The 27,931-nt window shown below is 32.5% G+C and overlaps 2 protein-coding genes and 1 non-coding gene across 3 annotated transcripts; 1 reads left to right on the top strand and 2 right to left on the bottom strand.

Moving 5' to 3' along the window:
- Window positions 1-9,325: 9,325 nt before the first annotated feature.
- Window positions 9,326-10,639, top strand: LOC140963482 (thaumatin-like protein). Its single transcript, XM_073422823.1, has 2 exons — window positions 9,326-9,779; window positions 9,860-10,639. The coding sequence occupies exons 1-2, from the start codon at window positions 9,716-9,718 to the stop codon at window positions 10,537-10,539; spliced, it is 744 nt and encodes a 247-aa protein (XP_073278924.1). The 5' UTR covers window positions 9,326-9,715; the 3' UTR covers window positions 10,540-10,639.
- A 150-nt stretch (window positions 10,640-10,789) lies between these two features.
- Window positions 10,790-13,127, bottom strand: LOC140963480 (uncharacterized). Its single transcript, XM_073422822.1, has 6 exons — window positions 12,933-13,127; window positions 12,467-12,609; window positions 12,277-12,327; window positions 11,879-12,100; window positions 11,686-11,788; window positions 10,790-11,456 (listed from the first exon to the last, which is right to left on the bottom strand). Exons 1-6 carry the CDS (start codon window positions 13,016-13,018, stop codon window positions 10,931-10,933), a joined length of 1,131 nt encoding a protein of 376 aa, XP_073278923.1. The 5' UTR covers window positions 13,019-13,127; the 3' UTR covers window positions 10,790-10,930.
- A 6,046-nt stretch (window positions 13,128-19,173) lies between these two features.
- On the bottom strand, window positions 19,174-19,284 carry LOC140963686 (small nucleolar RNA R71). Its single transcript, XR_012172732.1, has one exon. It is a non-coding gene; the product is annotated as a small nucleolar RNA R71 (small nucleolar RNA).
- Window positions 19,285-27,931: the final 8,647 nt, after the last annotated feature.

Here is a 27,931-nt window from a genome sequence, read left to right as displayed (position 1 = left end):
ACAATACAACTATTAAAAAAACAAAAAAAAAAACATAATAGCAGAAGCGTTATTACAATTTATTTATTATGGCGTCAAATGAACATTTTTCTACACGATCATACTTTATTTTATTTTACAACGCAGTACGACACAATCTACTAGTTTAACACATTGTTTGTCTTTCCTCCGGTTGTGGCTCCGGTTCTCCGGTATCTGGAATTTCAAGTAAATGGAAGAAACATAGATTAAGTCTCCGAGTACTTAGTGACTTAATCATCCAAGCTTCATGTATTTGTAATTGAGAGTAAGAAGTCTTATTACTAATTTTCATTAAGTTGAAATTTGCTAAGAGTTTCAATTAGACATCGTTTAAGTCCTAATGAAGTATATGATTTTAAATTGCTTGTAGTTATCAAAATCTTTTAATGCAATCCGTCCACGAGGAAAAATGGATGACGTAAGAGTATTGAAGAATCTGAACATTGATCGAGAAAAACTTGTACTGTGAAATCCTTGGTAAAAAGTCAATAAAATTCAAGCTTGATATAATCGCAAGTGCATGATGTCAAGTAATAATATAGTGTACACGAGTACGAGTATCGTTCCTCCAGAAACTGATTCATTATTATTATTTTCAATTATTAAACTTTTAGTAACAATGATTTGAATGATTGCTGACTACTAGAATGATTAAATAATAAATCAACGAAATGATTCAAGAATTAGATGATGAAATAAACAAACTTAAATGATTAATTAAGGATTCAATGAAAATGAATTGGTTGAGAATCTTGGTTCACCTAACCCATGTTAATTTAATCAATTCGATTCGACAATGATCCACGCTTTTGACAGGATTTCTTAAACAATTGAACACGGCCTTCTCGAGCTATGCCAAACTAATTCAACACGGTGAAGTAATTAAATCTCTTTAATTATTTATCAAAGGTGAATTACATGTCGCTCTATGAAATCCCATAGCTTTCGATCTATTAGACTATTTCTATCAACGTGTATCTGATTCCATATTTCTATGAAAATTGTAAATCCACGGACTATGCTACTCGTTCTTATCACAAGCTATTCTCTCGAACTCACTCACAATATGAGACTATTACTAAAGTTAGTTACTCTTTAATAATGCGATGAAAAACAATAGCATAATGAAGAATCAATCAAAAGTCGAAAGTTAAATTAACTAAACATGGTTTAGGGTAGGCTTCCCTTAAATCCTAACAAATATTAAAAGTTAGCTCCTATAATTCATGATAAAAAAAAATGCAAAACAATGTTTAAACTAGAAGTTCTAAACTAGAAATACTAGACTTGATAACAATCAGAAGAACGGTGCTCGGAAATCTTGAAAATCTTCAACTCCAAGCCAATTTTCTCCTCCAAGCTCTTCTGGCTGCTCTTTTTCTCTCCATAACGTGATCAGCCTCCCTTGGAAACATGTGTTAGGGTTTTTGTGGCTGCATCCCTCCTTCCAAGTTGGAAACAAGTCAAATAGGGAAGTTTCCTTCTTTACTCGCGCTGAGGCAGTCGAGAGTTACTGCCCTAGCGCGAGGGCCTCTGTCCTTGACTATTTCTCAGCATCTCGCACTGAGGCGGTAATTCGTGAGGGCCTCTGTCAAACTATTTATTCTTCAGCCTTTCGCCACCCTAGCGCGAGGTCCTCTGTCAAACTGATTATTCTTCATCCTCTCGTTCTGGGGAGATCGAGAAATATCGCCCTAATGCGAGGTCCTCTGTCCGAACATCTTTAGTTCCGGTTGAATTTTTGTCTTTTCCGCCATTCTCCGCACATTCGTACAACTCGATGAGCAGTGATCAGATGCAATAATTTAAGATAAAATGACCAAAATGTGGACTTCATGCAGACAAAATGATGCAAACTAAGACTCACGTGATGCAATAAAATACTTAAATACGACCTCTATCAAACATCCAGAAACAAACTTGTTTCAACTTAGTTTTCAATTTACCTATATATATCTTTCACTTGATAGCCCAATTGACATTTGATATAAGCTTTTTTGTTCAAACAGTTTCAATTAATATATGTCTGCCCAATTTTTTTGTTGACTTACTCATAACCCAACTGACAAGAATTTCATTTCATTGTTGCTAACCCAATCGAAATATTTGTAAATTATTGAGAAAAATTATTCACCCCTTCTAAATTTATCTCCGATTCTAATTAGTGGTATCAAGAAGGTTAATTATTTTCTCGGAACATTATTCAATCAAATGACCTCATTTATAAAAATCTCGATGGTCTCCAAGGAAGATTTTGATGATTGGAAGAATAGAATGCATACTTTTTTAGCTGCTCAAGATGATGACATATGGTTTTTCATCACAAATTACCCGATAAAGATTTTGAAAGAAAATATTGCATTGTTGTCAGTGATGGTGCTCCAAAAATGATAGAAAGCCAAGAATGGAATGAACCAGTGAAGACAATAAGAAAACCAATTTAGATAACTGCCAAGGAAATATGAACACACTTATGCGAAGGTAATTATCAAACAAAAGAGAATAAGCTGTCAGTTGTAACACATAAATTCGAAAACATCAAGATGAAGGTAGAGGAGTCCATGTCAAACTTCGATGAGACATTCATCAGTATTATAATCAAATTGGCTACCATTGGCAAAGAATATGACAATCGAGAAATAGCCTTAAAAGTGACGAGGGCATTCCCAAGAGAATGTGATGTCAAAACAATGGTTATGTGAGAACCGAAGAAACTTAAGAAACTTGAACTTCACGATCTGTTTGCAGATATCAAGGCATATGAATACGAACTGGAAACAAGAATTGATGGTGAGTCTTAAACCAAGCTAACGAAAGCTCTGACTGATACAAATATTAAACAAACTGTCTCTAAAGAGAACTCAACCAGGCAATTGAACGATGATGCTGTATCATTGTTCATAAAGAAATCTGGTAAATTTTTGAAGAAGAACCAGGGCAATTTTGAAAGCCCAAGCAGGCACAATCATCACAAAAAATAGTCCACTAGTGAGGACAATGTCTTCTTGAATTGTGGAAAAGTTGGGAATTTCATAGCCAACTGTCCTAAACTGAAGAAGGGTGAGAAAAGGTGTGGGCCCCAAATACTGAACGTTTCATATAATATAGTAACAATACAACTATAAAAAAAACAAAAAAAAATAGCAGAAGCATTACTACAATTTATTTATTATGACGTCAAATGAACATTTTTCTACACAATCATACTTTATTTTATTTTACAACGCAGTACGACACAATCTACTAGTTTAACACATTGTTTGTCTTTCCTTCGGTTGTGGCTCCGGTTCTCCTGTATCTAGAATTTAAAGTAAATGGAAGAAACATATGTTAAGTCTCGGAGAACTTAGTAAGGTAATAATTAAGGCTTCATGTATTTGTAATTAAAAGTAAGAAGTCTTATTATTAATTTTTGACGGATCGTGTGCTCGGCACCTTTGGGGTGCTTTCAACACAATAAATCAATGAGCTGCAATAGCTCGTGTTCTAAGAATGATTACACCGATGAATTAGATCAAATTTGGTATTTAAACCAAGCGGAAAACACTTGAAGTAATATTTCGTTAATTAAACTGATATGTTTTTATATACTATGCAACTGAAGAACTGAATTTACTGAAAAATCAGTTAGAGCTTATATAAGTTCAGTTATGGACAGAACTGAACTGATATCAGCTGAACTGATCAAATCAGTTAAGAACAAAACAAGCAATTAAACAGTTAAAAGACACAGGATATGTTTATGGATGTTCGGAGACTTCAACTGCTCCTACGTCACCCCTTCTACCTCCACGGGTAGGATACATCAGAAGACTTAGATTTATACAACACTTTGTACAAATCCTACACAGCTTAGGACTTACCCACTGTCTAACTTAACTCCTAGTCTAGACTGAAGGCAGCACCTTCCAGCCAACACCTTTTTAACGTCTATGTGTCAAAGACTACATACACAAGTTTAATATCTTTGTGCAAGAATGTAGTTTGGGTGGTGGTGGTGTGTGCGTGTATGTGTGAGAACTGAACAATGAACACTACCCAAAAGTGTTCTCACACACTGAGGGAAATAAGCTTCTAATCTAAGCTGATATAACTTTGAATTGTTCCCTCACAACTGGGCGTAATGCTTCTTGTAAGCTGATACGCGATATGCGTGCCCTTCTTCTTTGTTGTATTCTCTCTTTTAGCCACACTATGTATATGGTTATTTCTGAGTCTTCACTGATCTTCTATTTATAGGCGCGAAGTTTGATCGTACAGTGAGACTCAATTATTGTATCCGTTGCATTTTGAATTTGTTCTTTGAAATCCATTCCGGAACTTTTGGCTTTAAGCTTCTGATGCAACGTTCATGATTGTACTGTGATAGTACAATTGCTTTTGTACCTTTGCGCACATCTGTAATCCATTAAGTAAGCTTGTCGTGATCTGCAACTGATTGCTCCTAACTGATGTTCTGAACTGGCTCTTCAAACTGGTCAGCAACTGGCCTTTGAACTGATCTAGTGAAATCAGTTGACTCGTCAGCTGAACTGATTTCACTGATTCAGTTACCTGGTCAGTTGGGCTTTTCATCAGTTGAACTCTTCATCACCTGTCTGAGCTTCTGAAGATCTTCTGTTGAACTACCTATCAGTTCAACATTCAGTTCAGCTGGTTGTGATGCATCAGTTGAACTGATTCAGTTCGTTCGATCAATTGGTTCTTTCATTTAGCATCTCCGATAGCTTCAGTTTTGGCTCGTAAACTGATCATCTTTGGGTAAAGCGGTAAGCACTCGGTCCTATAATTGGTATCAGAGCCAAGGTCACGGGTTCGATTCCCATTGATTGCAAAGAGTGCAATTATTGGGAGAGAGATTGTTGGGTGCAATAATTGTCTCTGCTTGGTAGAGCGATCGAACCGTGGTGCTTGAGCTGCTCTGCGGTTTAAAAGATTTGAGTTGCACCATTACTACTAGCTATAACTTTTGGTAAAGCGGTAAGCACTCTTGAACTCCTATTCTAGACTGAACGCAGCACCTTCCAGCCAACACCTTTTTAACGTCTATGTGTCAAAGACTACATACACAAGTTTAATGTCTTTGTGCAAGACTGTAGTTTGGGTGGTGGTGGTGTGTGCATGTATGTGTGAGAACTGAACAATGAACACTACCCGAAAGTGTTCTCACACAATGAGGAAAATAAGCTTCTAATCTAAGATGATATAACTTTGAAGTGTTCCCTCACAACTGGACGTAATGCTTCTTGTAAGCTGATACGCGATATGCGTGCCCTTCTTCTTTGTTGTATTCTCTCGACTGAACCAGTTGGTTCTATTCTGACAGCAGCTAATGCAGTTGTGACTGCTGGAGTAGAAGGTTCTCATTCTCGAGTTTGCAGCTCAAACTCATAGGCCTTCAAATCAGCAAATAGGTCATGAAGCTCAACCTTGTTTAGATCCTTGGATTCCCTCATTGCCATGGTCTTAACATCTCACTCTTTGGGAAGACCTCTGATCACTTTTAATGCAACTTCTTTGTTGGTATACATTTTTCCAAGTGCATTTAGCTTATTGATGATGCAACTGACTCTCTCATCATACTCATGCATCGATTCTCCAGTTCTCATCTTGATATTGTCAAACTTCTGAACAGCAACAGAAAGTTTATTTTCTTTAGTTTGTTCATTTCCTTCACACCGCTGGATTAGCTTTTCCCAAATCTCTTTAGTTGTCTTACACATCTTGATCTTGCTGAAAGTTACTTTGTCCAGTGTCTTGTACAGATGTCCTTTGCCACATTGTCCAAATTAGCTTTTCTTTTGTCTTCTGTCGTCCATTCATCTCTGGGCTTTTCTATGCGGTGAGGTGCCCCTTCAGTAATAGCTACTGCTGTATTGGCTTTCAGAATCTTCATTGGTCCGTCAGTGATGACGTACCACATATGGTCATCTTGTGCAGCTAAGTGAGCCTTCATTCTTATTTTCCAGTCATCAAAATCCTCTCTGGAAAACATAGCGATCTTATTGAAGGAAGACATGATGATCAGTTTGAGAGTATAAATATTCTGAAACGAGATACAACCGCTTTGATACCACTTGAAAGGATCGGTTATGATATGAAAAGTGTTTAAAAGGGGGGGTTGAATAAATACTCACGGATTATGAGTTCTTTTCAAATAATGGGTTCAGTTTAGTTACAAACTGACACTCGGTATCTCGTCAGTCGATAACAATCAGTTTAACTGAAAAACTGTTGCGGAAGTAAACTGACTGAAAGATAGAATAACTGAAATAAGAAGATAACTGAAATAAAGTGCACACGATTTGTTTCTGGATGTTCAGAGAATGGAATAACTCCTACGTCACCCCTTCTATCACGAAGATAGGATTTCCACTAAAAGACCTGGATCGAATACAATAGTTGTACTGAACCACTTCAGATTGGTCTTATCAATGCCAAAACTGAAACTCTAAGTTACAACAGGCTATTTTAGTTCGTGACTGATCTTAGCACAACTTAACAATATAACAGGGATTACAATGTGCTAACAAGCTCAAGAATGTAACCTTGAATGCTACGGATAAAACTTGGTAAGTGTGAGTTTTTGATTTGCGTAGAGATTTCAGCAGCGTAACAGCTTGAGTAAAATAGTTGCATTGAAGTTGTTTCGTTATTCGTTCAGCTGCTCTCTTCGCCTATTTATAGGCTTCTCTTCCAACGGTAACTTGATATAATATTTGAATATTATATCCGTTGATTGTCACGTCAATATTCTTCTGACATTCGTACACTGTAGACTCTGAAATGCGGCGTCCCACTACGAGTTGCAGTCTGCTTGTACTGATGTCGGTTGAATGTCTTTTTCATTTGATGACGTGTATGGCTGAGCAATGAGCTGATAAGCGATAGCTGATTAGCTTATGTTGAGTGAATCAACTGATCAGTTTCCAACTGATCAGCCGGTTTCCTTCGAAAGTTCAGTTCAGCTGGATTCAGTCGCCTTAGATAATTCACTCGATACTTCTTCAGTTAGGAAAGCTGTATAGTTCGAATACTTGATCAGTTAGTCTAATAGATAAACGTTTTGTCAAACAGCCGAAATTAAGTTTCCAACAATTTTCATTAAGATTGAAATTTACTAAGAGTTTCAATTAGACAGTGTTTAAGTTTTAAAGAAGTATATGATTTTAAATTGCTTTTAATTATCAATAATCTTTTAGTGCAATCCGTCCACGAGGAAAAAAGGATGACATAGGAGTATTGAAGAATCTGAACATTGATCGAGAAAAACTTGCACTATGAAATCATTGGTAAAAAGTAAATAAAATTCAAGCTTGATATAATCGCAAGGGCATGATGTCAAGTGATAATATATTGTACACGAGTACGAGTATCGTTCCTACAGAAAATGTATTTCATTATTATTATTTTCAATTATTAAACTTTTTAAGAACGATGATTTGAATGATTACTGACTACTAGAATAATTAAATAATAAATCAACGAAATGATTCAAGAATTAGATGATGAAATGAACAAACTTAAATGATTAATTAAGGATTCAATGAAAATGAATTTGTTGAGAATCTGGGTTCACATAACCCTTGTTAATTTAATCAATTCGATTCGACAATGATCCATGCTTTTGACAAGATTTCTTAAACAATTGAACAAGGCCTTCTCGAGCTATGCCAAACTAATTCAACACGGTGAAGTAATTAAATCTCTTTAATTATTTATCAAAGGTGAATTACATGTCGCTCTATGAAATCCTATAGCTTTCGACCTATTGGACTATTTCTATCAACGTGTATCTGATTTCATATTTCTATGAAAATTGTAAATCCAAGGACTATGCTACTCGTTCCTATCAACCAATATTGAAGTAGAAACTCAAATTATTCACTTGAAGTTTCAGAAAAATTATCCAAATATTTCAGTACTGCTTTTAGAAAGTTTTTTTCCCAAAAAAATCATCTAAATATTCTATCAATTATTTACGAAATTGATTGATATACGGTGAGAGAAGCCACAAAAATACGTGAAGAACTGAAATCAATTGAGAAGCCAAAATAATAGTAATAAATAAATGTTAAAATTAACTAAAACTAGAAACAAACTCATAATCAAGAAAACACAGATCAGACGATTTGCTTGTGACAACTAAAGTAAGTCATCAAACACGTAAAAGACATGGCATGTGATAAACATAGTCAAACTTGAATAAACTCAAAATAGACATTTCAGATTTGAACAATTTGATATGAAAAATTGTCTAAATATCTTCGATTTTTAAATTGTGACTTTCGAAATTACTAAAAACGAGGATGACAACCAACTTACACTACTGAGCTTGACCTTGAATCACCTTTTTTGAAGCCGAAAGGGAGTACGATGGATCGGTTGATGGATATGCTTGGGTGGGGTGGGAGAGATCTATATTTAATAAATGTATGTAAATAATAAAAGGACAATAACGGAAAATCGGTGTGGCGGGGAGTTGAAACTATAATTGGAGTGTTGTCAGGTATCATTTCACAAAATATATTTTCTAGGGATTGAATTCTAATTAAAACATGGACGGAAAATTTTTTATTTGAATTTACTCTTATTATTATAATTTTGTATATAGAAATTATTTTTATTACTACTCTGCATCATTTTATTTTTTTTATAACAACATTTTCTATGAAAATTAATAAAATATATATTAAATCCACAAAAATGTATCATTTAAGAAATCATTAAAAATCATTAAAACTCTGTACTGATATACCCATATAGTTTTTACTGATGTTGAATTCTTTTTAAAGTCTAAGTTTAAAACCTCGAAGCTAGTTATAAATAATATCCTTAAATTTTTAAATTTCCCGTCAAAATCTTACTAAAAAAGAAAGAGTTAAAGTGGAAGTAAATTTTTTAAAATTACACATTTGAATATCCAAATGGAAATTTGTGTGATGATTTAAAAAATTGACACTCACGTCTTGTTGTAAAGTTAATATTGAGATTGATTTTAAAAATACACAAACTACAAATTAATTCATAAACCAAATTAGTTATTGGATTGAATTTCACCTAAACTTCCATGATTCCACTGGGTGTGTTTGTGCTAGAATTTCTCCATAAATGTATTGCAAGTTATAACTATTAAATATTTATATTTAGTTATTTTCTTTCTTAAGAGGTTAAGGAGCTTCTAAGTAAATATGAATCAATAATTACTTGAAAATTGTACGGCCAGATCCAACGGCCTCAAGTGATTTTGGGTCATGAGGTCTACGTGATCTTTGAGGTTGTTGCATGGAATTTCCCCCTTGAAAATTGGTTCAAATCTTGTCCAGTTGTAGGCAAACTATTGAATTGGTTCCAACAAAAAGTACATAAGCATGTGCAATGGATTTGCTAGAAACCATCATGATCATAAAGGGGGAAACAGAATAGCTCATAGCAACATGCAAAAGTTCTAAAGCGCAATATAGTATGTTCATATAAGTATTAATCCTCTGTTAGAAGCAATGCATAAATTCCCTTGTGTTCTTTAAGTGGAAAGCAAAAGTGAGGGATGAAAAATTAATCAAAAAAGAAATGCAAATTGCTGCTTAGCTACTAACAGAAAGTAGCCTACGCAGAAATCTTTTTTGTGCTTTAAATTTTGCAATATATGGTTCAGATGTCAGATCACCCTTAGCATCAGAACTTCACCATCAAAATGCTGGTTTTCAAATTTCTTTGCTTGGTTGTGCTCTGCATGCTTGTGTTTCTCGCCGGAGCAAGTATAGTATCGTTTTTCTTCTGAGTTTTTGTCTCTGTTTTCTCATGTGTTTTGGTAAGTTTAAGGTGAATGTTTATGCAGATGGAACAGGACACCAACTCATAGTAGTTAACAACTGTCAAGAAAGCATATGGCCGGGAATTCTCGGCAGCGCAGGGCAGCAGACGCCACAAGATGGAGGTTTTCTCCTTAACAGTGGCCAAGAAGTGGTCATTGATGTACCAGAGAAGTGGTCAGGAAGATTATGGGGGAGGCACAGCTGCAACTTCGATGAAAATGGGAAAGGTTCGTGTGCCACTGGAGACTGTTCGGGCTCCTTACGCTGCCATGGGATGGGTGGCGTGCCACCAGCAACCGTGGTGGAAATGACATTAGGGACATCAGCTTCACCCCTGCATTTCTACGATGTGAGTTTAGTCGATGGATTCAACTTGCCTGTTTCGATGAAGCCTGTCGGAGGAGGGATTGGGTGCGGTGTGGCATCATGTGCCGTCGATTTGAACATATGTTGTCCTTCCGCTTTAGAGGTTAGGGTGGGAGGCAGAGTGATGGGGTGTAAGAGCGCGTGCTTGGCCATGCAATCCGCCAAGTACTGCTGCACAGGGGAGTATTCAAATCCCAAAACATGCAAGCCTACGGTCTTTTCCAATTTGTTCAAGGCAATTTGCCCCAAGGCCTATAGTTATGCATTCGATGATTCTTCAAGCCTCAACAGGTGCAGAGCTTCAAAATATGTAATCACCTTTTGCCCTCCAAATTGAGGATGGAATATAGAAGCTGAAGAATAGTGGGGTAGAATTGTAATAGAACTGTAGTATGCAAGAAAATTTTATGCAATATGGAATATATTTCAGTTTTTTTTTAACAAATCAGGAAATATATTATTACCTTAGAAATAAATTCTATGATGCAAATCACGATCTAATATTAGAATTTAGAACTGTAATTTATCCATATGTGAAAAACTAATTTAACGTAGGCAAACAGAAACAACTTAGACCCAAAAAAAGAGAAGAAAAGAGGAATTAACAGCTTCCGATAATGTATAAAAGATCAGGTTAGGACAAATAACAAAAACCAATATTTGCGTAAATCACAAAAACCAATATTTGCGTAAACATTTCTCCGGTCTCCCACCCTCTAACTGCTGCATCAGGATGCATTGTCAGTTGGGGGCCCTGGACCCATCAATAATGGAGCTTCATTCTTTTTAGTACTTGGTTTTGCATCCTGATTTTGACTCGCAGCCCAAGCTCTGAGAGGGGGTTGAAAATGCTGGCTGGCAACATCAGGTGGAGGTGCATCCTCTCCTGGGAGAACAAGAAGCCCGTTTTCATGAAGAGAAGATGGCTCATTGTAACACGTGCTCCAAAGGGAATCAACGAGTAGTCTTTCTTCTTTGGCAGCTGCTAGGTCTTCAGCACACATCTCACTGATAACCTCAATTCGTTTTTGTAGAATTTGCTTCAGTTTATCATTGTCTTCATTTAACCGAACATTGGACATACCTGACTCATCTTGAGCTAGGTCGAGAAGGCCCCTAAGTGCAGCTTCACGAACATCAGCATCCTTGCTTGAAGCCAAGTGCACAAAGATACGCGGGAATCCGAGCTCAGCCACAATACCAAAGTCTGCCTCATTCTCATGCACTAAATAATGGATCAAGTTAAGTGCTTTCCTGCAGATTATCCATTCTGTGTCAGTTAACATACAGCCAAACAGTTTTATGACATTGAGCTTTGTACAAATATAAAAAAATTGCAGTTGGGCCCATTTTTAGAGCTTGTTAACATCAAGAGATGTGCGGAGAAACACTAAAAACTAAAGTAAAGAAAATCCTATTCCAATCGCTCTTATGTTCTTATACTTGTAACACACAAAAGGGATTACAATCTTCAGAAACTAACCTTTGAAATCTCACATTCTCGGTATTTAGCGCATCTTTAAGGGTCGCATAACCATTAGCCAACCGAAATGCAGTAACACCATCCCTATTATGCATGATCAGAGCTGAATATATAAAGACAACACAACCAAAACTAGTCATCAGAAGGCCCTATGCAGATGCGTCAGAACGAGATAAATAAAGACTTCGCTTACATGTGATTGCACCAAGTGCTTTTGCACGAACTGTAACATCCGGATCTGAATTAAAACACAATAGAAGTGGTTCCAGGCCATTAGCTTGCATGACTAACTGCTGACTTTTTGGATTATTCTGCACAATAGTGCTAACAACTTCTGCAGCCTTGGCCCTGACATTAGAATGGGAATTTTTCAGGTAAGCGAGAAGAGGAACCAGACCACCAATGGAATGAAGATCTGGAAAAAGAACAAAAACCAACTTTCCTGTTAGCCATTCCATATACCAACCTCTTCGATAAGTAGACTAACATTTAGTTTCAAGTATCTGTATATTCTACATTGGGCTCCAACTAATCAAAAATATGTGCTCCAACAAATAATCCACAGCCAGAAGATAAAACTATGAAACTCACCATTTGCCATATCGATAGACTCCACATGATCTTGTAGCTCATCCAGCATATCTGGAAGCAGGCGAAGTTAATTTAAAACCAAGTCTTTCAGGAACGACAAACAGCTCGAAAATAATCCGAAACCTTTTCTTACAAGACAACAAACAACAAAAAAAAACTGCAACGCAAAACAAATCCTCTAAAAAAAGACCTTCAATATCTTCAGCAGTTACTCCCTGAGACTCCAAAACGTGCTCCGGGGTCTGCATAACAAGTGTTATCTCCTTCATTCGTTTGACAACATCTACTGTCTGCGCTTGCATTGCCTCCATAAACCATCTTCGATCCTCCTCACTAATCCCGTAAAATAACCAACAATTTATAAGCATTATCCACAAAATCAGTACTTATCGAACAACGACAAGTACAGTTTAATCAACTAATAACTCAAAAATCATTAGCAATTTCCTGTACTGGCTTGTTAACACCATCCCATTAAGAAATTCTCCAGGAACCAAAGATTGGGTTTCAATAAAAATACAGCAAAAATTATTTGCGCAGCATATCCGACCTACTTTCAGTAGAGACTCAACTTTTACCCCAGCCCTCCAAGACTTGGACCCAAAACACCCTAAATCAAGAACAATCGAAAAGTTACAGAAACCCTAAGATAGTACCTTAGATTACCAGAAGGCTTAGTACCATCAGAATGAGAGAGACTCCATTTCAGCAAACCATCCCAATTAGGACCTTCCTTCGCCATTCTGAATCAAGCAATCAAATCAAACAACTGTAAACATCAAACTTAGATCCGAAAATTGGAAATTTCGGGGAGATCAAGCTTAGTTACAGCCCCACAGGAAAATTTATCGAGGGGTGGGATTTTTACACTTTAAATATTAAACAAAGCATTAAGAAGGCTTTAGGCCTATTAAGATTTTAATTAGGCTCATTAATCTTTAATTAAAATATTAAAAATAGTTTTGTTTAAATAAGATTGTGAATTTAACAGTCGGGTTGTCAAAAAATTCGTATTTTTGTTGAAAAACCAATACCGATAAAAATTACGTTCCGACGTATAAAATCACCTCAAAACTCCTTATTTTCAAAAATAATAAAAAGCATCACCCTTAATTTAAATAACCAAAAACAATTATTTAATAAAAACATTTTCTATTTTTCAGCCACCGGTCTCCGTTCCTCGATCTCAACTCGAATAACTTTTAAAAATATATTTTAATGCAACCATGTAGAAAATATAATTTAAACATGTCAATATGCACAACATAATTAATTAATGCAATTAAAACATTTAATTAAAATACAAGAGAATTTAATAACTTGCATACATGTGGTTCGCGTGGACCTTCGAATTTTCGGGACGTTACAGAATCTCTATGCGAAGATGAGGCAGAATTGAAGTTGGAGAATGTAGAAGAACACAGGTCGAAAGATTTGAACTCATATATAGTCTTAACATATATTCCACCAGCATATTCTTTATTTCCATCAACGTAAACTCAAGAATATTACATCCTCTACGAGCTTTATCATGGATTAGATTGTTCTTCTCCTAATAATCAATTTTTTCCGAGTGTTGCTGGAGCGACGAACTTACAATGTCAATATCATGCCAAGCTTGAGGGCACAAATAATCAAGACCCATATGTAATATTGAATGATATTTATTATGGGCGGAAGCCGCTATTTGAAGGCTGCTTCTCCATAGTCAAGCTATAGACAATGAATTTAGCCCATGCTGGGAGGCAACCCAGTGATTTATTTTATTTCCTGTTATTTCATTTTTTATTTTTTATTTTTAATTTTGTTGGTATAATCCTCTGCGATTTTGGTGTGAGTAGAGAGTATTGGAATGAAGCAAGATGATTCACATTCTGGAAAGCTTAAACTGTTGAAATAAAATCTTACAAGCATTGAGGAATTCTACCACCTCCATGTAGCACTCCATGGAACATCAAGCAACACTGCCATGGAAGTGTTTTGTTACTATTCTATACTCAACTTTTATATTCTTTTTGAATGGCATGACACTGAGGACAGTGTAAATATAAAATGTGGGGGGAATTTATGTTTGGTTTCACATCACAACATTAGCACGTGCTTCAATGTTTAATCCTCAAGCATGAAAATTTTTCTGGTTATTCTTTGAGAAACTGCACTTATGATTACATGACACACTAATTGATTTTCTATATTTTTGATCACTCAAGAGATTGAATCACACCTAGAATTGATTGAGATAAACTGTAGTTGTAGCTGAAGGATTTGAGCATGAACTAGTTTTGTATCATATTTTGAGACATAATATATGCACTTTAAGTCATAATTATATGAATTAATTGTGAATTGGCAAGAGGTGAGCTCATAAAAAATAAAAAAATTGAAAAAAGAAGAAGAAAGAAGAGAAAAAAAACTAGAACTTGTCTGATTATTCTTCGAGGCGAAAATGCGGAGGAGAATGACTTAGGGATGATTTATGCGATTATTAGACCGTTTGAGCCTTTCGAGCCTACCCAATGCATCATTCATATCCTTAGTATCCCTTTTTGAGCCTAATAAATCGAATGGAGTGTGTCAAAGATATACAATTAGCCCTCATTCGTATTCTTTCAAAATCACACATCAACTACCCAATTTTAGCTTATACACTATTCTTCTACCTTAANTATAATGAAAAAATAAAGGAGGAAGGAATGTTGTATGATATGGTGATTGAAAAAAAACTAAAAGGAAAAGTTGTTGAGGATTTAAAAAAAGCTGAAGGAAGAGAGAAAAAATATGGGAGAAGATGAACGAATGTAGAAGGAAATTGAAAAGGTTAGATGAAGGATGATGAAATTCAATAAAAGGTTGAAGATAAGAGATGAAAGATTGCGTTGTATCATCAAATTGTTTATTTTCTCTCATTTTGAATCTCCCTACCTTTATTGTAGCCTTGAACCGTGGCCTAACATTATGAATTTGAAAAGACCTATTGACTGGGTCATATTCTTCCAATATTTAGTGGAAAAAAGTATGAAAGACAAGCTTATGGNTTTAGTGGAGAAAGGTATGAAAGACAAGCTTATGGAGAGTTTCTTTTAAAAAAAAAATTCAGAAAATATGAGCACTTCTTGAACTAAAACACCTTTGAGGAATATGAATTTTGACTTCCACACTATACACGTCTCATTATTTTGATCTTTTCTAGTGAATGTTTGAGTTTATTTTATAATATTTATGTTTATCTGAAATTATAATTTCTAATTATGTGCTTAATTGAATTAATAATTATAGATTTGAATAAAAGAAGAAAAATGATTAAATTTGAATAAAAAATAAATTTACAAGACTTCAAAAGAAAAAAATACCAAAAGAATATAAATAATATATTTTATTCTTTGATAATGTTGAAGTTTTGGAAAAAATCTATGTAGACCTTGATAAAGATAAAATCTCACATTTGAAAATAAAATCTACAATTTTATCTAAATTGGTTATCTTGACATGGGCTTAAAAGATTTGAAGGATGATGCCCATTGAGGAGAATAAAAGGAAGCGTGAAGGCAGAACAGAAAGGAGGCGCAAAAAGAGAAAAAGAAAAAAAAAAACAGCGCATGAGAGAGAAGAGAGGAGAAAAGCAGAGACGTGAACAGTGAGAGAAAAGAAGAGAGAGGTAGAGGAGAGAGAAGAAAGGAAAGGGAAGGAAGAGAGCAGAAAAGAGGAGGGCAGAGACGTGAAAGAAGGAACGACAGAGAAGGAAGAGAACATAGGACTACGTGGAAAAAGTGAACAGAAGGCTAAAATGAAGACATCAACAAGGAGGAACACAAAGACAGAAGCATGAGGAATTCCTCAACACACGCTGATGAAACTTAAAATTAATAATTTATTATATGTTAAAACCTATATTTTAAAATTTAAGTTTCATTAAAATTATAAAATTATGTTATTTTAGTATTGCTTGTTTATATTTAAATGTCTTACTAAATATGTTTTACTTTCAGGTTTTCTACGTGTTGGTAAAATAATGATAACTCAAGCTAGAAAATTCAAATGGAGTTGATTCAAATATGTTTGGAATCTTTGAAAATTATCTACAACTTTGCAGAAGACATGATTGCCTAAAAAGTTTATTAAGATGATCAAATTGTGCAAATATCAAAAAGAGGATAGATTTACTTTTACTATGACCAGTATATAGTAAAAAAATCATAATTATTTCAATATTTAACCAAATGAGGTGAACCAAAAAGCCAAAGTCATCTACAGACAATTCCCCACATGTTTGCTGTTTTGAGCATAGTCAAATTCGGTGACTAAAGTCTTGGAACAAAGCATTGAAAGAAGGAACATGGAATTGAAGTTGGAGGAGACAAAGACTACTATTACAACTACATTGCATTAATAAAATTTTTGACCATATCTCTCATTTGGCCTATAAATAGAGGCCTTGTGCTAGCTTGAGATTCATTCTATCCCATTGTAAAATATAGTGTGAGTGTGTATAAAAGTTCTAAGTTCCAATATATTTTTCATTTTCCCAGTTATGAGTGATGATTTTATTGTTGATTAAAAGTAAGTGAAAGGATCGGTTAAGAAGTGAAATGTGCTTAGAAGGGGGATTGAATAAACACTTACAGATTATGTTCGTTTTTCGTAAGTTGAGTTCAGTTTAATAACAAACTGATACTTAATATCTCGTTAGTCGATGACAATCAGTTTAACTGAGAAAACAGTTGCGGAAGTAAACTGAATGAAAGATAGAATAACTAAAAATAAAAGGTAACTGAAGTGAAAAGCACGCGATTTGTTTCTGGATGTTCGTAGAATGGAATAACTCCTACGTCACCCCTTCTATCACGAAGATAGGATTTCTACTAAACGACTTTAATCGAATACAATGTTTGTACTGACCCACTTCAGTTTGGTCTTATCAGTGCCAGAACTGAAACTCTTAGTTACAACAAGCTATTTCGGTTCGTGACTGATCTTAGCACAACTTAACAATATAACAAAGATTACAGTGTGCTAACAAGCTCAAAAAAGGTAGCCTTGAATGCTACAGATAGAACTTAGTAAGAGTGAGCTTTTGATTTCAGCAGAGTAACAGCTTGAGTAAAATAGTTGTTCTTGTATCTTGTTCTTCAGCTGCTGTGTTCGCCTATTTATAGGCTTCTCTTCCAACGGTAACTTGATATAATACTTGAATTTTATATCTGTTGATTTCCACGTCGATATTCTCCTGACAATCGTACACTGTAGACTCTGAAATGCGGCGTTCTACTACGAGTTGCAGTCTGCTTGTACTGATGTCGGTTGAACATCTTTTTCATTTGATGACGTGTATGGCTGAGCGATCAGCTGATAAAAGTAGCTGATAAGTTTGTGCTGAGTGAATCAACTGATCAGTTTCCAACTGATCAGTCAGCTGTCTTCAGAAATCTAGTTAGGTTCAACTGATCAGTTTTCAACTGATTAGTAAGTTAACTTCGAAGGTTCAGTTCAGCTGGATTCGGTTGCCTTTGATAACTTACGTGATACTTCAGTTAGGCAAGTTGTATGATACGAATACTTGATCAGTTCGTCCAATAGATAAATGGTTTGTCAAACAGCCGAAATTAAGTTTCCAACAGTAAGCTCATGGAAAGCTAAATCTATTATGTCAAGGTGAAGAAGATGAATTCTTGGTGAAGTAAGATTGTTTCTATTTTAGGTATAAAAATGAATTANCTAACATCTAACAATCTAACATTTACGTTATCGCAACTAACTTTTACTTTCTGCATCTAACTTTTACTTTCCTGCAACTAACTTTTATTTTCCGTATCTAACTTTTACTTTCCCGCATCTAACTTTTACTTTCCCGCAACTAACTTATTAAATCATATATTTCATTTATTCAATAGCGTGGCTCTGCCGGTTGTTCTAAATGAAATATAATGATTTAATTTAACATTACTTTATGCAACTATATATTTATATAGTTATATATATAATTATAGGTACCATATATAAAATATCGGTGAATTCGGTATTTTCTATAGTGGGAACTATATTATATTAGGTGTGTGTTTAAATATTTAATTTTCTTGGAACCATTATTTATGGTGGTTTCCATTATTTTACTTTTCGTTAAACAATATTACATAAACCAAGAATAAATCCTTGATCCTTGACAAAATTAATAATTTGTAAACTTCATTATTACATTTGGTAATTTAAAAATTAATAATTTTAAACTTAAAATAACATCTATGTGGATCGATCTCGTACTTACGAAATATATTACTTGCAGACAACTTATACCTGGGTGAATTATAATTTAAGTAGTAGCAAGTTTTTGGCGCCGTTGTCGGAGAGGTATAAATTAAGTTTATATTTGTTAATTATGTTTTATTTGTAAGTATTGTGTTGTTTTTTGTATGAGTATTTGGAGTCGAAAAAAAATGGTATACTTATTCGAGTATCTGAAAATAATTTAAACATGGATGATAATTCAAATAATCAAGATAATAATAATAATAATAACAATAGTAATAATAATAATCAAGAACATGATCAATTAAGAACACTTAGGCACCATATGAACCCTATTAGAACTAGTGCCCCATCTTGTTTAGTTTTTCCTCCTGGTGCATCTAATTTCAACTTTAAACCTCAAATTATTCAACTTTTACCAAATTTTCATCGCTTAGATTCTGAAAATCCATATTTACATCTAAAAGAATTTGAGGAATTTTGTAACACTTATAATGATCAAAATTGTAGCATGAATATAATTCGATTAAAGCTTTTTCCTTTTTCTTTAAAAGATAAAGATAAAACATGGCTACAAAATTTGAGATCGAGTTCAATAAGGTCATGGGAAGAAATGCAACAACAATTTCTTAAAAAGTTTTTCCCTTCCCATAGAACAAACTCTTTTAGAAGACAAATTACTATTTTTTTTCAAAAACATGGAGAAACATTTTATCAATGTTGGGATAGATATAAAGAATTACTTAATACATGCCCACATCATGGTTTTGAAACATGGAGAATAGTTTCTCATTTTTATGAAGGTCTAATGCCTAAAGATAGGCAAATAATAGAATTCATGTGTAATGGAACTTTTGAAGATAAAAACCCAAATGAAGCTATGAAATATTTGGATTCATTAGCAGAAAATGCTCAAAATTGGGATAATATAGGTACAATAGAACCACCAACAACTAAAATCGATCGATAATTCAACAAATGGGGGTGGTATCTATAATCTTAAAGATGATATAGATATTCAAGCTAAACTTGCATCTTTAGCAAGAAAAATTGAGTCATTAGAAATGAAAAAGAGTGGTCAATTAAAAAGTATTCAAGAAATTGTTTGTCATATATGTGATACACATGATCATTCAACAAAAGATTGTCTAACATTACCTTCATTTAAAAAATGTCTCCATGAACAAACAAATTATGTTAACAATTATAAAAAAACCAATACTAGATCTTTTTTCACCATCATATAATCCTGGATGGAAAAATCATCCTAATTTTAGTTGGAGGAATGATAATAATGCACAACCCTCACAACAATATTTTCAAAATAACCAAAATCATCAAGGTTATATTCCTTATGTTACACCTCCAAGAAAAAACTTTGAAGATGTAAATCATGCATTTATCCAAAAGTAAGAGTCTATCAATATTCAAAACAGTCAATCTATGAGCGATTTGAAAGAAACTTTTACAAAATTTGCATCTGCACTTAATATTCATGAAAAAGGAAAATTTCTATCTCAACCTCAACCTAATCCTAAAAATCAAAATCAAGAATTAAAAAATGAAAAAATTGATCAAATAAAATTTGTTATTACCCTTAGAAGTGGTACAATAGTTAATGATTCATATAGTAATGAAAACAAGAATCATTTAAAATCAAAGAGTAAGGATGATAATCTTGATACTTTTGAGAATGATGATACCTTAAATTCTAAGAATAATATGGTGAATGATAAATCATCTGAAATAGTAAATGAGTCAAATAAACCTCCACCATTTCCTCATGCATTAACAAATCATAAAAAAAATGAATATGATATCAATGAAGTTTTTAAACAAGTAAAGATAAATATTCCATTATTAGATGCTATTAAACAAGTACCTTCATATGCAAAATTTTTAAAAGACTTATGTACCGTGAAGAGAAAATTGCATGTGAAGAAAAAAGCATTCTTGGCTGAACAAGTAAGTTCTATTCTTCAAAATAATTCTAGTTTAAAATATAAATATCCTGGTTGTCCAACAATTTCATGTATTATTGGAGAAAATAAAATTAAAAAAGCTTTGTTAGATTTGGGAGCAAGAGTGAATTTACTTCCTTATTCAGTTTATGAAAAACTTAATTTAGGAGAATTAAAACCCACTTCTGTTACTCTCTTACTGGCGGATAGGTCAATCAAAATACCTAGAGGTATTGTAGAAGATGTGTTGGTTCAAGTTGATAAATTCATATATCCTGTAGATTTTATTGTTTTGGATACACAACCAATAGAAGTACATAATGAAATTCCAGTAATATTGGGACGACCATTTCTAGCAACTTCAAATGCTTTAATTAATTGTCGAAATGGAATAATGAAATTGTCTTTTGGAAATATGACTCTAGAACTTAATGTGTTCAATTTATGTAAACAACCAAGTATTAATGAAAATGAATATGATAATGAAATTGAAACAATTATGGAAGAAAATATACAAGAAGAAAACTTAAATCAACAATCTGAAGTTTTTTCAATAGAATGTTTTGAGTCTGAAAATAATTTTAAAAAAGATGATAATACAAAACTTGAATTAAAAGTTTTACCATTCGAATTGAAATATGTATTTCTTGGTGAAAATAAAACATTTCCTGTTGTAATTTCTTCCACTCTTCTACCAAATCAAGAAGAAGATTTAATTAAATTACTTAAGAAATATAAAAATGCAATTGGATGGACTTTGAAAGATATAAAAGGTATAAATCCTTTAATTTGCACACATAAAATTCATTTGGAAGAAAATGCTAAAACATATCAACAACCACAAAGAAGGTTAAATCCACATATGAAGGAAGTTGTTAAGAATGAAGTATTAAAACTATTAGACGCTGGAATTATCTATCCAATCTCAGATAGTAAATGGGTAAGTCCAACACAAGTAGTACCTAAAAAGTCAGGCATCACTGTTATAAAAAATGAAAAGGGAGAGTTATTACAAGCTAGGATTCCATCTAGTTGGCGTATGTGTATTGATTATAGAAAATTAAATGATGCAACTAGAAAAGATCATTTCTCACTACCATTTTTAGATCAAATTCTAGAAAAAGTAGCAGGTAATTCTTATTATTGTTTTCTTGATGGGTATTCGGGGTATTATCAAATACCTATATCATTAGAAGATCAAGAAAAAACTACTTTCACTTATCTTTTTGGAACTTTTGCATTTAAAAGAATGCCATTTGGTTTATGTAATGCTCCGGCTACTTTTCAAAGATGCATGTTAAGTATTTTCAGTGATATGATTGAAGAATTTGTAGAAGTTTTTATGGATGATATAACTGTTTTTGGAAACTCATTTGAAAATTGTCTTAAAAACCTAGAAGAAGTAAGAAAAAATCTTGTTTTAAATTGAGAAAAATGTCATTATATGATTAAATGTGAGATTTTGTTAGGTCATGTGATATCTGAAAAAGGAATTGAAGTTGATAAAGCCAAAGTTGATGTTAATGCTAATTTAACATCACAAAAAACGGTCAAAGAAGTTCGGTCATTCTTGGGTCATGCAGGTTTTTATAGAAGGTTTATAAAAAATTTAAGCATAATATCTAAACCCATTTCGAATCTTTTAACAAAAGATACACAATTTGAATAGACTCAGAAATGTGAAAATGCTTTTAAAAAAATAATTAATCTTTTAATTACATCACCTATTTTACAACCTCCAGATTGGTCTTTACCATTTGAATTAATGTGTGATGCAAGTGATTATGCTATAGGAGCTGTGTTAGGACAACGAAAAAAAGGAAAACCGTATGCAATCTATTATGCTAGTAGAACCTTAAATAGTGCCCAAATAAATTATTCAACTACTGAAAAAGAATTACTTTCAGTAGTATTTGCATTAGATAAGTTTCGATCTTATTTAATTAGTTCTACTACTATTGTTTACACTGATCATTCTGCAATAAAATATTTATCAAATAAACAAGATGCTAAACCAAGATTAATACGGTGAATTTTATTGTTACAAGAATTTGATATTATAATTAAAGATAAAAAAGGAAAAGAAAATGTCGTAGCCGACCATTTATCTAGAATAATGACTGAATCATCTCATAATAAAATACCAATAAATGAAAATTTTCCAGATGATCAGTTGTTTTATGCAACTATTATGCCATGATTTGCTAACATTGTAAATTTTCTTGTGACTAATAAAATTCCTTCTCATTGGAATTCACAGGATAAGAATAAATTCTTGATAGAAGTTAAAAAATTTTATTGGGATGATCCTTACTTGTTTAAGTATTGTCCTGACCAAATTTTTCGACGATGCATACCCGACAATGAAGTAAGTAATGTAATTAAATTTTGTCATTCTGAAGCATGTGGAGGTCATTTTTCATCCAATAAAACAGCTAAATCTTACAATGTGGATTTTATTAGCCGTCTTTATTCAAAGATACGCATTTATTTTGCAAATCTTGTGAAAACTGTCAGAAGATGAGATCAATTTCAAAACGAAACATGATGCCTTTAAATCCAATCATAATTATTGAAATATTCGATAGTTGGGGGATAGATTTTATAGGTCCATTTCATTTATCTTTTGGATATACGTACATTTTAGTCGCTGTTGATTATGTTTCAAAATGGATTGAAGCAATTGCATTTAGAACTAATGATCATAAGATTGTTATAAAAATTTTAAAAGAAAATATTTTTAGCCGATTTGGAATACCTAGAGCAATAATTAGTGATGGAGGGAGTCATTTTATAAATAAATCATTTTCTTCTTTGTTAAGAAAATATGGCATTACACATAAAGTTTCTACCCCATATCATTCTCAAAGTAATGGTCAAGTTGAACTTGCAAATAGAGAAATAAAACAAATTTTAGAAAAAACAGTTAATCCAAATCGAAAAGATTGGTCTTTAAGATTAACTGATTCATTATGGGCATATAGAACTGCATTTAAAACATCATTAGGGATGTCACCATATAGGTTAGTTTTTGGTAAGCATTGTCATTTACCAGTTGAACTTGAATATAAAGCTTATTGGGCAATTAAAGTATTTAATATTAATTTAGATGATGCATCTAAATTAAGAAAATTGCAATTAAATGAACTTGAAGAATTAAGAAATGATGCATATGAAAATTCAAAGATTTATAAAGATAAAACTAAAGCCTTTCATGATAAAAATATTATGAGAAAGTCATTTGAAATTGGACAAAAAGTTTTACTTTATAATTCTCGTTTGCATTTATTTCCAGGAAAACTAAGATCGAGATGGTCAGGACCATTTATAGTTAAATTTGTTTATCCTCATGGTGCTGTTGATATTGAAAATCCTAAAAATAATGACGTGTTTAAAGTTAATGGGCAAAGACTTAAGCCTTTTATAGAAAATGAAATTCTTAATGATGATTTTATGCCTTTATATGATCCACAATAGTTGTTTGATATTTTCATTTTGTTTTTGCAGATTCTAGTTCATTTCCCGGTTAAGTGGCGGATAACGGTACTCCGTGACTATCTAAGTCGGTTTTTTCAGTTTTCCCAAAATAATTGAAATATATAATAATAATAATAATATGGATGCTTGTATTGTGAATCTTCGTAAATATTTTGCTTGTTTACCTGATAATGCGTTGAAAAAAATTTATAAAGCTAGATGTGAGCGACTAAGGTTGATGATGTCATATGGCATACCGAATGATATCCGGTTGATAATTGAAGCAAAAGTCCGATTGGTTGGGGAAGCAAGTGAAATAATAATAAGACATATGCCAGGATTTGGTAAAAGCACATATGCCAAGAAGCGAAGAGCTAAACGTATAGGTGGATGTCATAAATGTGCAAGGTGGACTTGTAAAGGGAAATGCAAAAATGTTGGAATGACATCAATGAATAGAGAAGATAAAATTTTATTCATTAAGAATGGTCTGAGTAAAGAGCCTTTGGATAATTTTCTAGAGGTTCTTGATACGCATTCTAGTGGGTACGTGCAAAATGAACTTCTTAAACTATGGTGGCAATTTCAACATGAGGAATATCAATATGGACGGTGGAATCAGCCTTATAAAGATCCTACTGTAGTAACGCATATCTGTTTAGATAAGTAAATATATATATACAATTTCGTCTCGGGAATCTGACGTTAAAAGACCCTGTTTGCCAATTTATAAGAAAATTGGATGGGAAGCATATCCTCGACTCATAGAAGGCGTTGAAGCCGTTACTGAACGTAAAATCAGAGGAAGATGTGAGCCACAATCACAACTACGCTGTATATATGTGTTTTAATTTATGTCATTTTTATTTTCTTTTAATAATAATAATTTCCTGTTCAAATATTGACTTTTGGCATGTTACGCTTATAAATTCATATGCTGTGATTTAACAATTGCAGAAAACATATTTATCAACATGTCGACGTCCACGGTAAGTAAAATCAAAAATATTTGTGTATTTTGTGGATCTAGTGCAGGAAAAGATTCAATTTATGAAGAGGCAGCAGAAAAGCTTGGAATAACACTTGCTAAAAAAAAGATTCATTTGGTATATGGTGGTGGTGAAGTTGGTCTCATGGGAAAAGTTGCAAAAGCTGCGCATGCAGGTGGAAGTGAAGTCTTAGGCATTATTCCGACTACCTTAGCCAGTCTTACTGGACCAACAATAGGAGAAGAAATGAAAGTGGACAACGTGTATGAACGAATTACTCAAATGATTGAACATTCAGATGCTTTCATTGCTTTGCCAGGAGGTTTCGGTACTTTGGAAGAAATATTTCATACTGTTTGTTGGGCACAATTAAATATCCACAATAAGCCAATTGGTTTGTTAAATGTTAACAATTATTATGATAAACTGCTATCGTTTCTTGATGATGTTGTGGAACAGGGATTTATTTCATTAGCTTCGCGAAGGATGTTAGTTTCTGCTACAAGTGAAGGTGAACTTATTGATTTACTGCAAGGATTTAGTCATGAACCAGATCCATTCTTATCTCAACTTAATTGGCCAACATCCAAGAGTAAGAAAAGAAAATTCATGTGATGCTGAACTTGTGATTCAACGGTATGTTTTAATATTTTGTTTTCTCTTTAAGGTATGAAAAATCTCCTCTTCTTCTTCTCCTCTTAGTTTGTTTTTATAAAAAAATAAAAAAATATATATTCATATATATAGTAATAATAATAATTATAATTTTTAGTTCAATGACGAGTAAGGTGTCAGTAAAATGCACCTGAGACGCATTAGTTAATAATTATTGGAAAATCACAATACACTAGATTTTAATATTCATTATATTCAAATTACAGATTAAAAGAAAAATTAGTTTTTCATATACCAATTTATATATATATATATATTTTTGATCAGTTAATATAAAATGTATAATAGATGTGTTTATTTATATATATATATATAATTGTGTGTGTTTTCAAATAAAATAATTTCTAAACTTTTTATGATAATATAGTTAAAAGATATGGTTTGTATGGTTGTTAACATGTATAATTGAAAGAATTCTTTTTGTTAAAGTATAATATATACTCACACATCTTTTGTGAGTAAGTGGTGAGAAATGAGAAAACAATTAATAAACTTTTATTGATTATTAAAAAATGGTTAATTACAAGAATATAACTCCCCTATAAAAAAAATATTGATTATAAAAAAAATAGAAGATAAATAACGGACTGCAAAGTTCTTTGTTCATTGTAATTGTTTTTTTTAGATTTGATTGATGTACTATAAATGTGTTCTAAAAAAAAATCCATCAATCAATATGTTCTAAAAAAAAAAATTTGTTTGTGTTGGATAAGTTTCAAAGGTAGTCGAATGTATCCATTATATAAATGTTTATATATGTAGACATTTATGGTAGAATGTTTGGAAAAAAAAATTATGTCATTGTAAAACTTTGCAGTCACGTTAATAAAAAAAAAAAAAAAGAAAAAATAAAGAAAAAAAAGGGGATTTTATTCTTTGTAAATTTTCCTATTTTGTTTTCAATATTAGTTTATTTAATTGTCTGCTTTACTAATTAGCCTTTTTCAATGAGAGTTAATAATCATTCCAACTCCATGAGTGTAAATCAGCTATCCATTAAATATTTTGACCTGAAAGAATATGGAGTTGAGGCTTTTACAAAAAAATTCTCGATATTATACATGTTATGGTGGGTGGTGTGAATTATCTTTTTGACTATATTATCATAAAAAAATTTAGAAATTAAAAAAAATATATATATATATTGTTACTTTATATATTATGTGAAAATAATAATAAAAACACATCTAATTATATATTATTATATTAAATAAATATATATATATATAAATCGGTATATGAGTTTGTTTTTAAAATGAATATGTTTGTATATTTTAATATATAAAATGAATAAAGAATCTAGGTTGTGATTTTCCGATAAATTTTATTACTAAGGGACTAGTATTAAGATAGTGTGGGGGTGTGATGAAACTTAAAATTAATAATTTATTATATGTTAAAACCTATATTTTAAAATTTAAGTTTCATTAAAATTATAAAATTATGTTATTTTAGTATTGTTTGTTTATATTTAAATATCTTACTAAATATGTTTTATTTTCAGATTTTCTACGTGTTGGTAAAATAATGATAACTCAAGCTAGAAAATTCAAATGGAGGTGATTCAAATATGTTTGGAATCTTTGAGAAATTATCTACAATTTTGCAGAAGACATGATTGCCTAAAAAGTTCGTTAAGATGATCAAATTGTGCAAATATCAAAAGGATGATAGATTTACTTTTACTATGACCAGCATATAGTAAAAAAATCATAACTATTTCAATATTTAACCAAATGAGGTGAACCAAAAGGCCAAAGTCATCTACAGACAATTCTCCACATGTTTGATGTTTGAGCATAGTCAAATTCGGTGACTAAAGTCTTGGAACAAAGCATTGAAAGAAGGGACATGGAATTGAAGTTAGAGGAGACAAAGACTACTATTACAACTACGTGGCATTAATAAAATTTTTGACCATTTCTCTCATTTGACCTATAAATAGAGGCCTTGTGCTAGCTTGAGATTCATTCTATCCCATTGTAAAATATAATGTGAGTGTGTATAAAAGTTCTAAGTTCCAATATATTTTTCATTTTCCCAATTATGAGTGATGATTTTATTGTTGATCAAAAGTAAGCTCATGGAAAGCTAAATCTATTATGTCAAGGTGAAGAGGATGAATTCTTGGTGAAGTAAGATTTTTTATATTTTGTATATTCTTTCTTTATTTCTTTTCATTTTGCTAATTTCTTTTTATTGTAGGTATAAAAATGAATTATTTGTTGTTATCAATTCACATCAAATGCTTGATATCATTGAAGTGGTTATCTTGATTTGTCGTTTAATTTTGATACAATAAATATTTTATCA

The sequence above is a fragment of the Primulina huaijiensis genome, chromosome 17, assembly GCF_012295235.1.
Source record: "Primulina huaijiensis isolate GDHJ02 chromosome 17, ASM1229523v2, whole genome shotgun sequence".
NCBI classification, from domain to species: Eukaryota; Viridiplantae; Streptophyta; class Magnoliopsida; order Lamiales; family Gesneriaceae; genus Primulina; species Primulina huaijiensis.
This window is presented reverse-complemented; position numbering and strand designations above follow the sequence as displayed.

Excerpts from the sequence above, each read along its gene's own strand:
- LOC140963480 (XM_073422822.1), bottom strand. The coding sequence starts at position 13,018 with ATGGCGAAGGAAGGTCCTAATTGGGATGGTTTGCTGAAATGGAGTCTC. Across the intron at positions 12,328-12,466 it reads AACTGCTGAAGATATTGAAG|ATATGCTGGATGAGCTACAA; the intron begins GTCTTTTTTTAG and ends GCCTGCTTCCAG. Across the intron at positions 12,101-12,276 it reads GTCTATCGATATGGCAAATG|ATCTTCATTCCATTGGTGGT; the intron begins GTGAGTTTCATA and ends TTCTTTTTCCAG.
- LOC140963482 (XM_073422823.1), top strand. The coding sequence starts at position 9,716 with ATGCTGGTTTTCAAATTTCTTTGCTTGGTTGTGCTCTGCATGCTTGTG. Across the intron at positions 9,780-9,859 it reads TGTGTTTCTCGCCGGAGCAA|ATGGAACAGGACACCAACTC; the intron begins GTATAGTATCGT and ends ATGTTTATGCAG.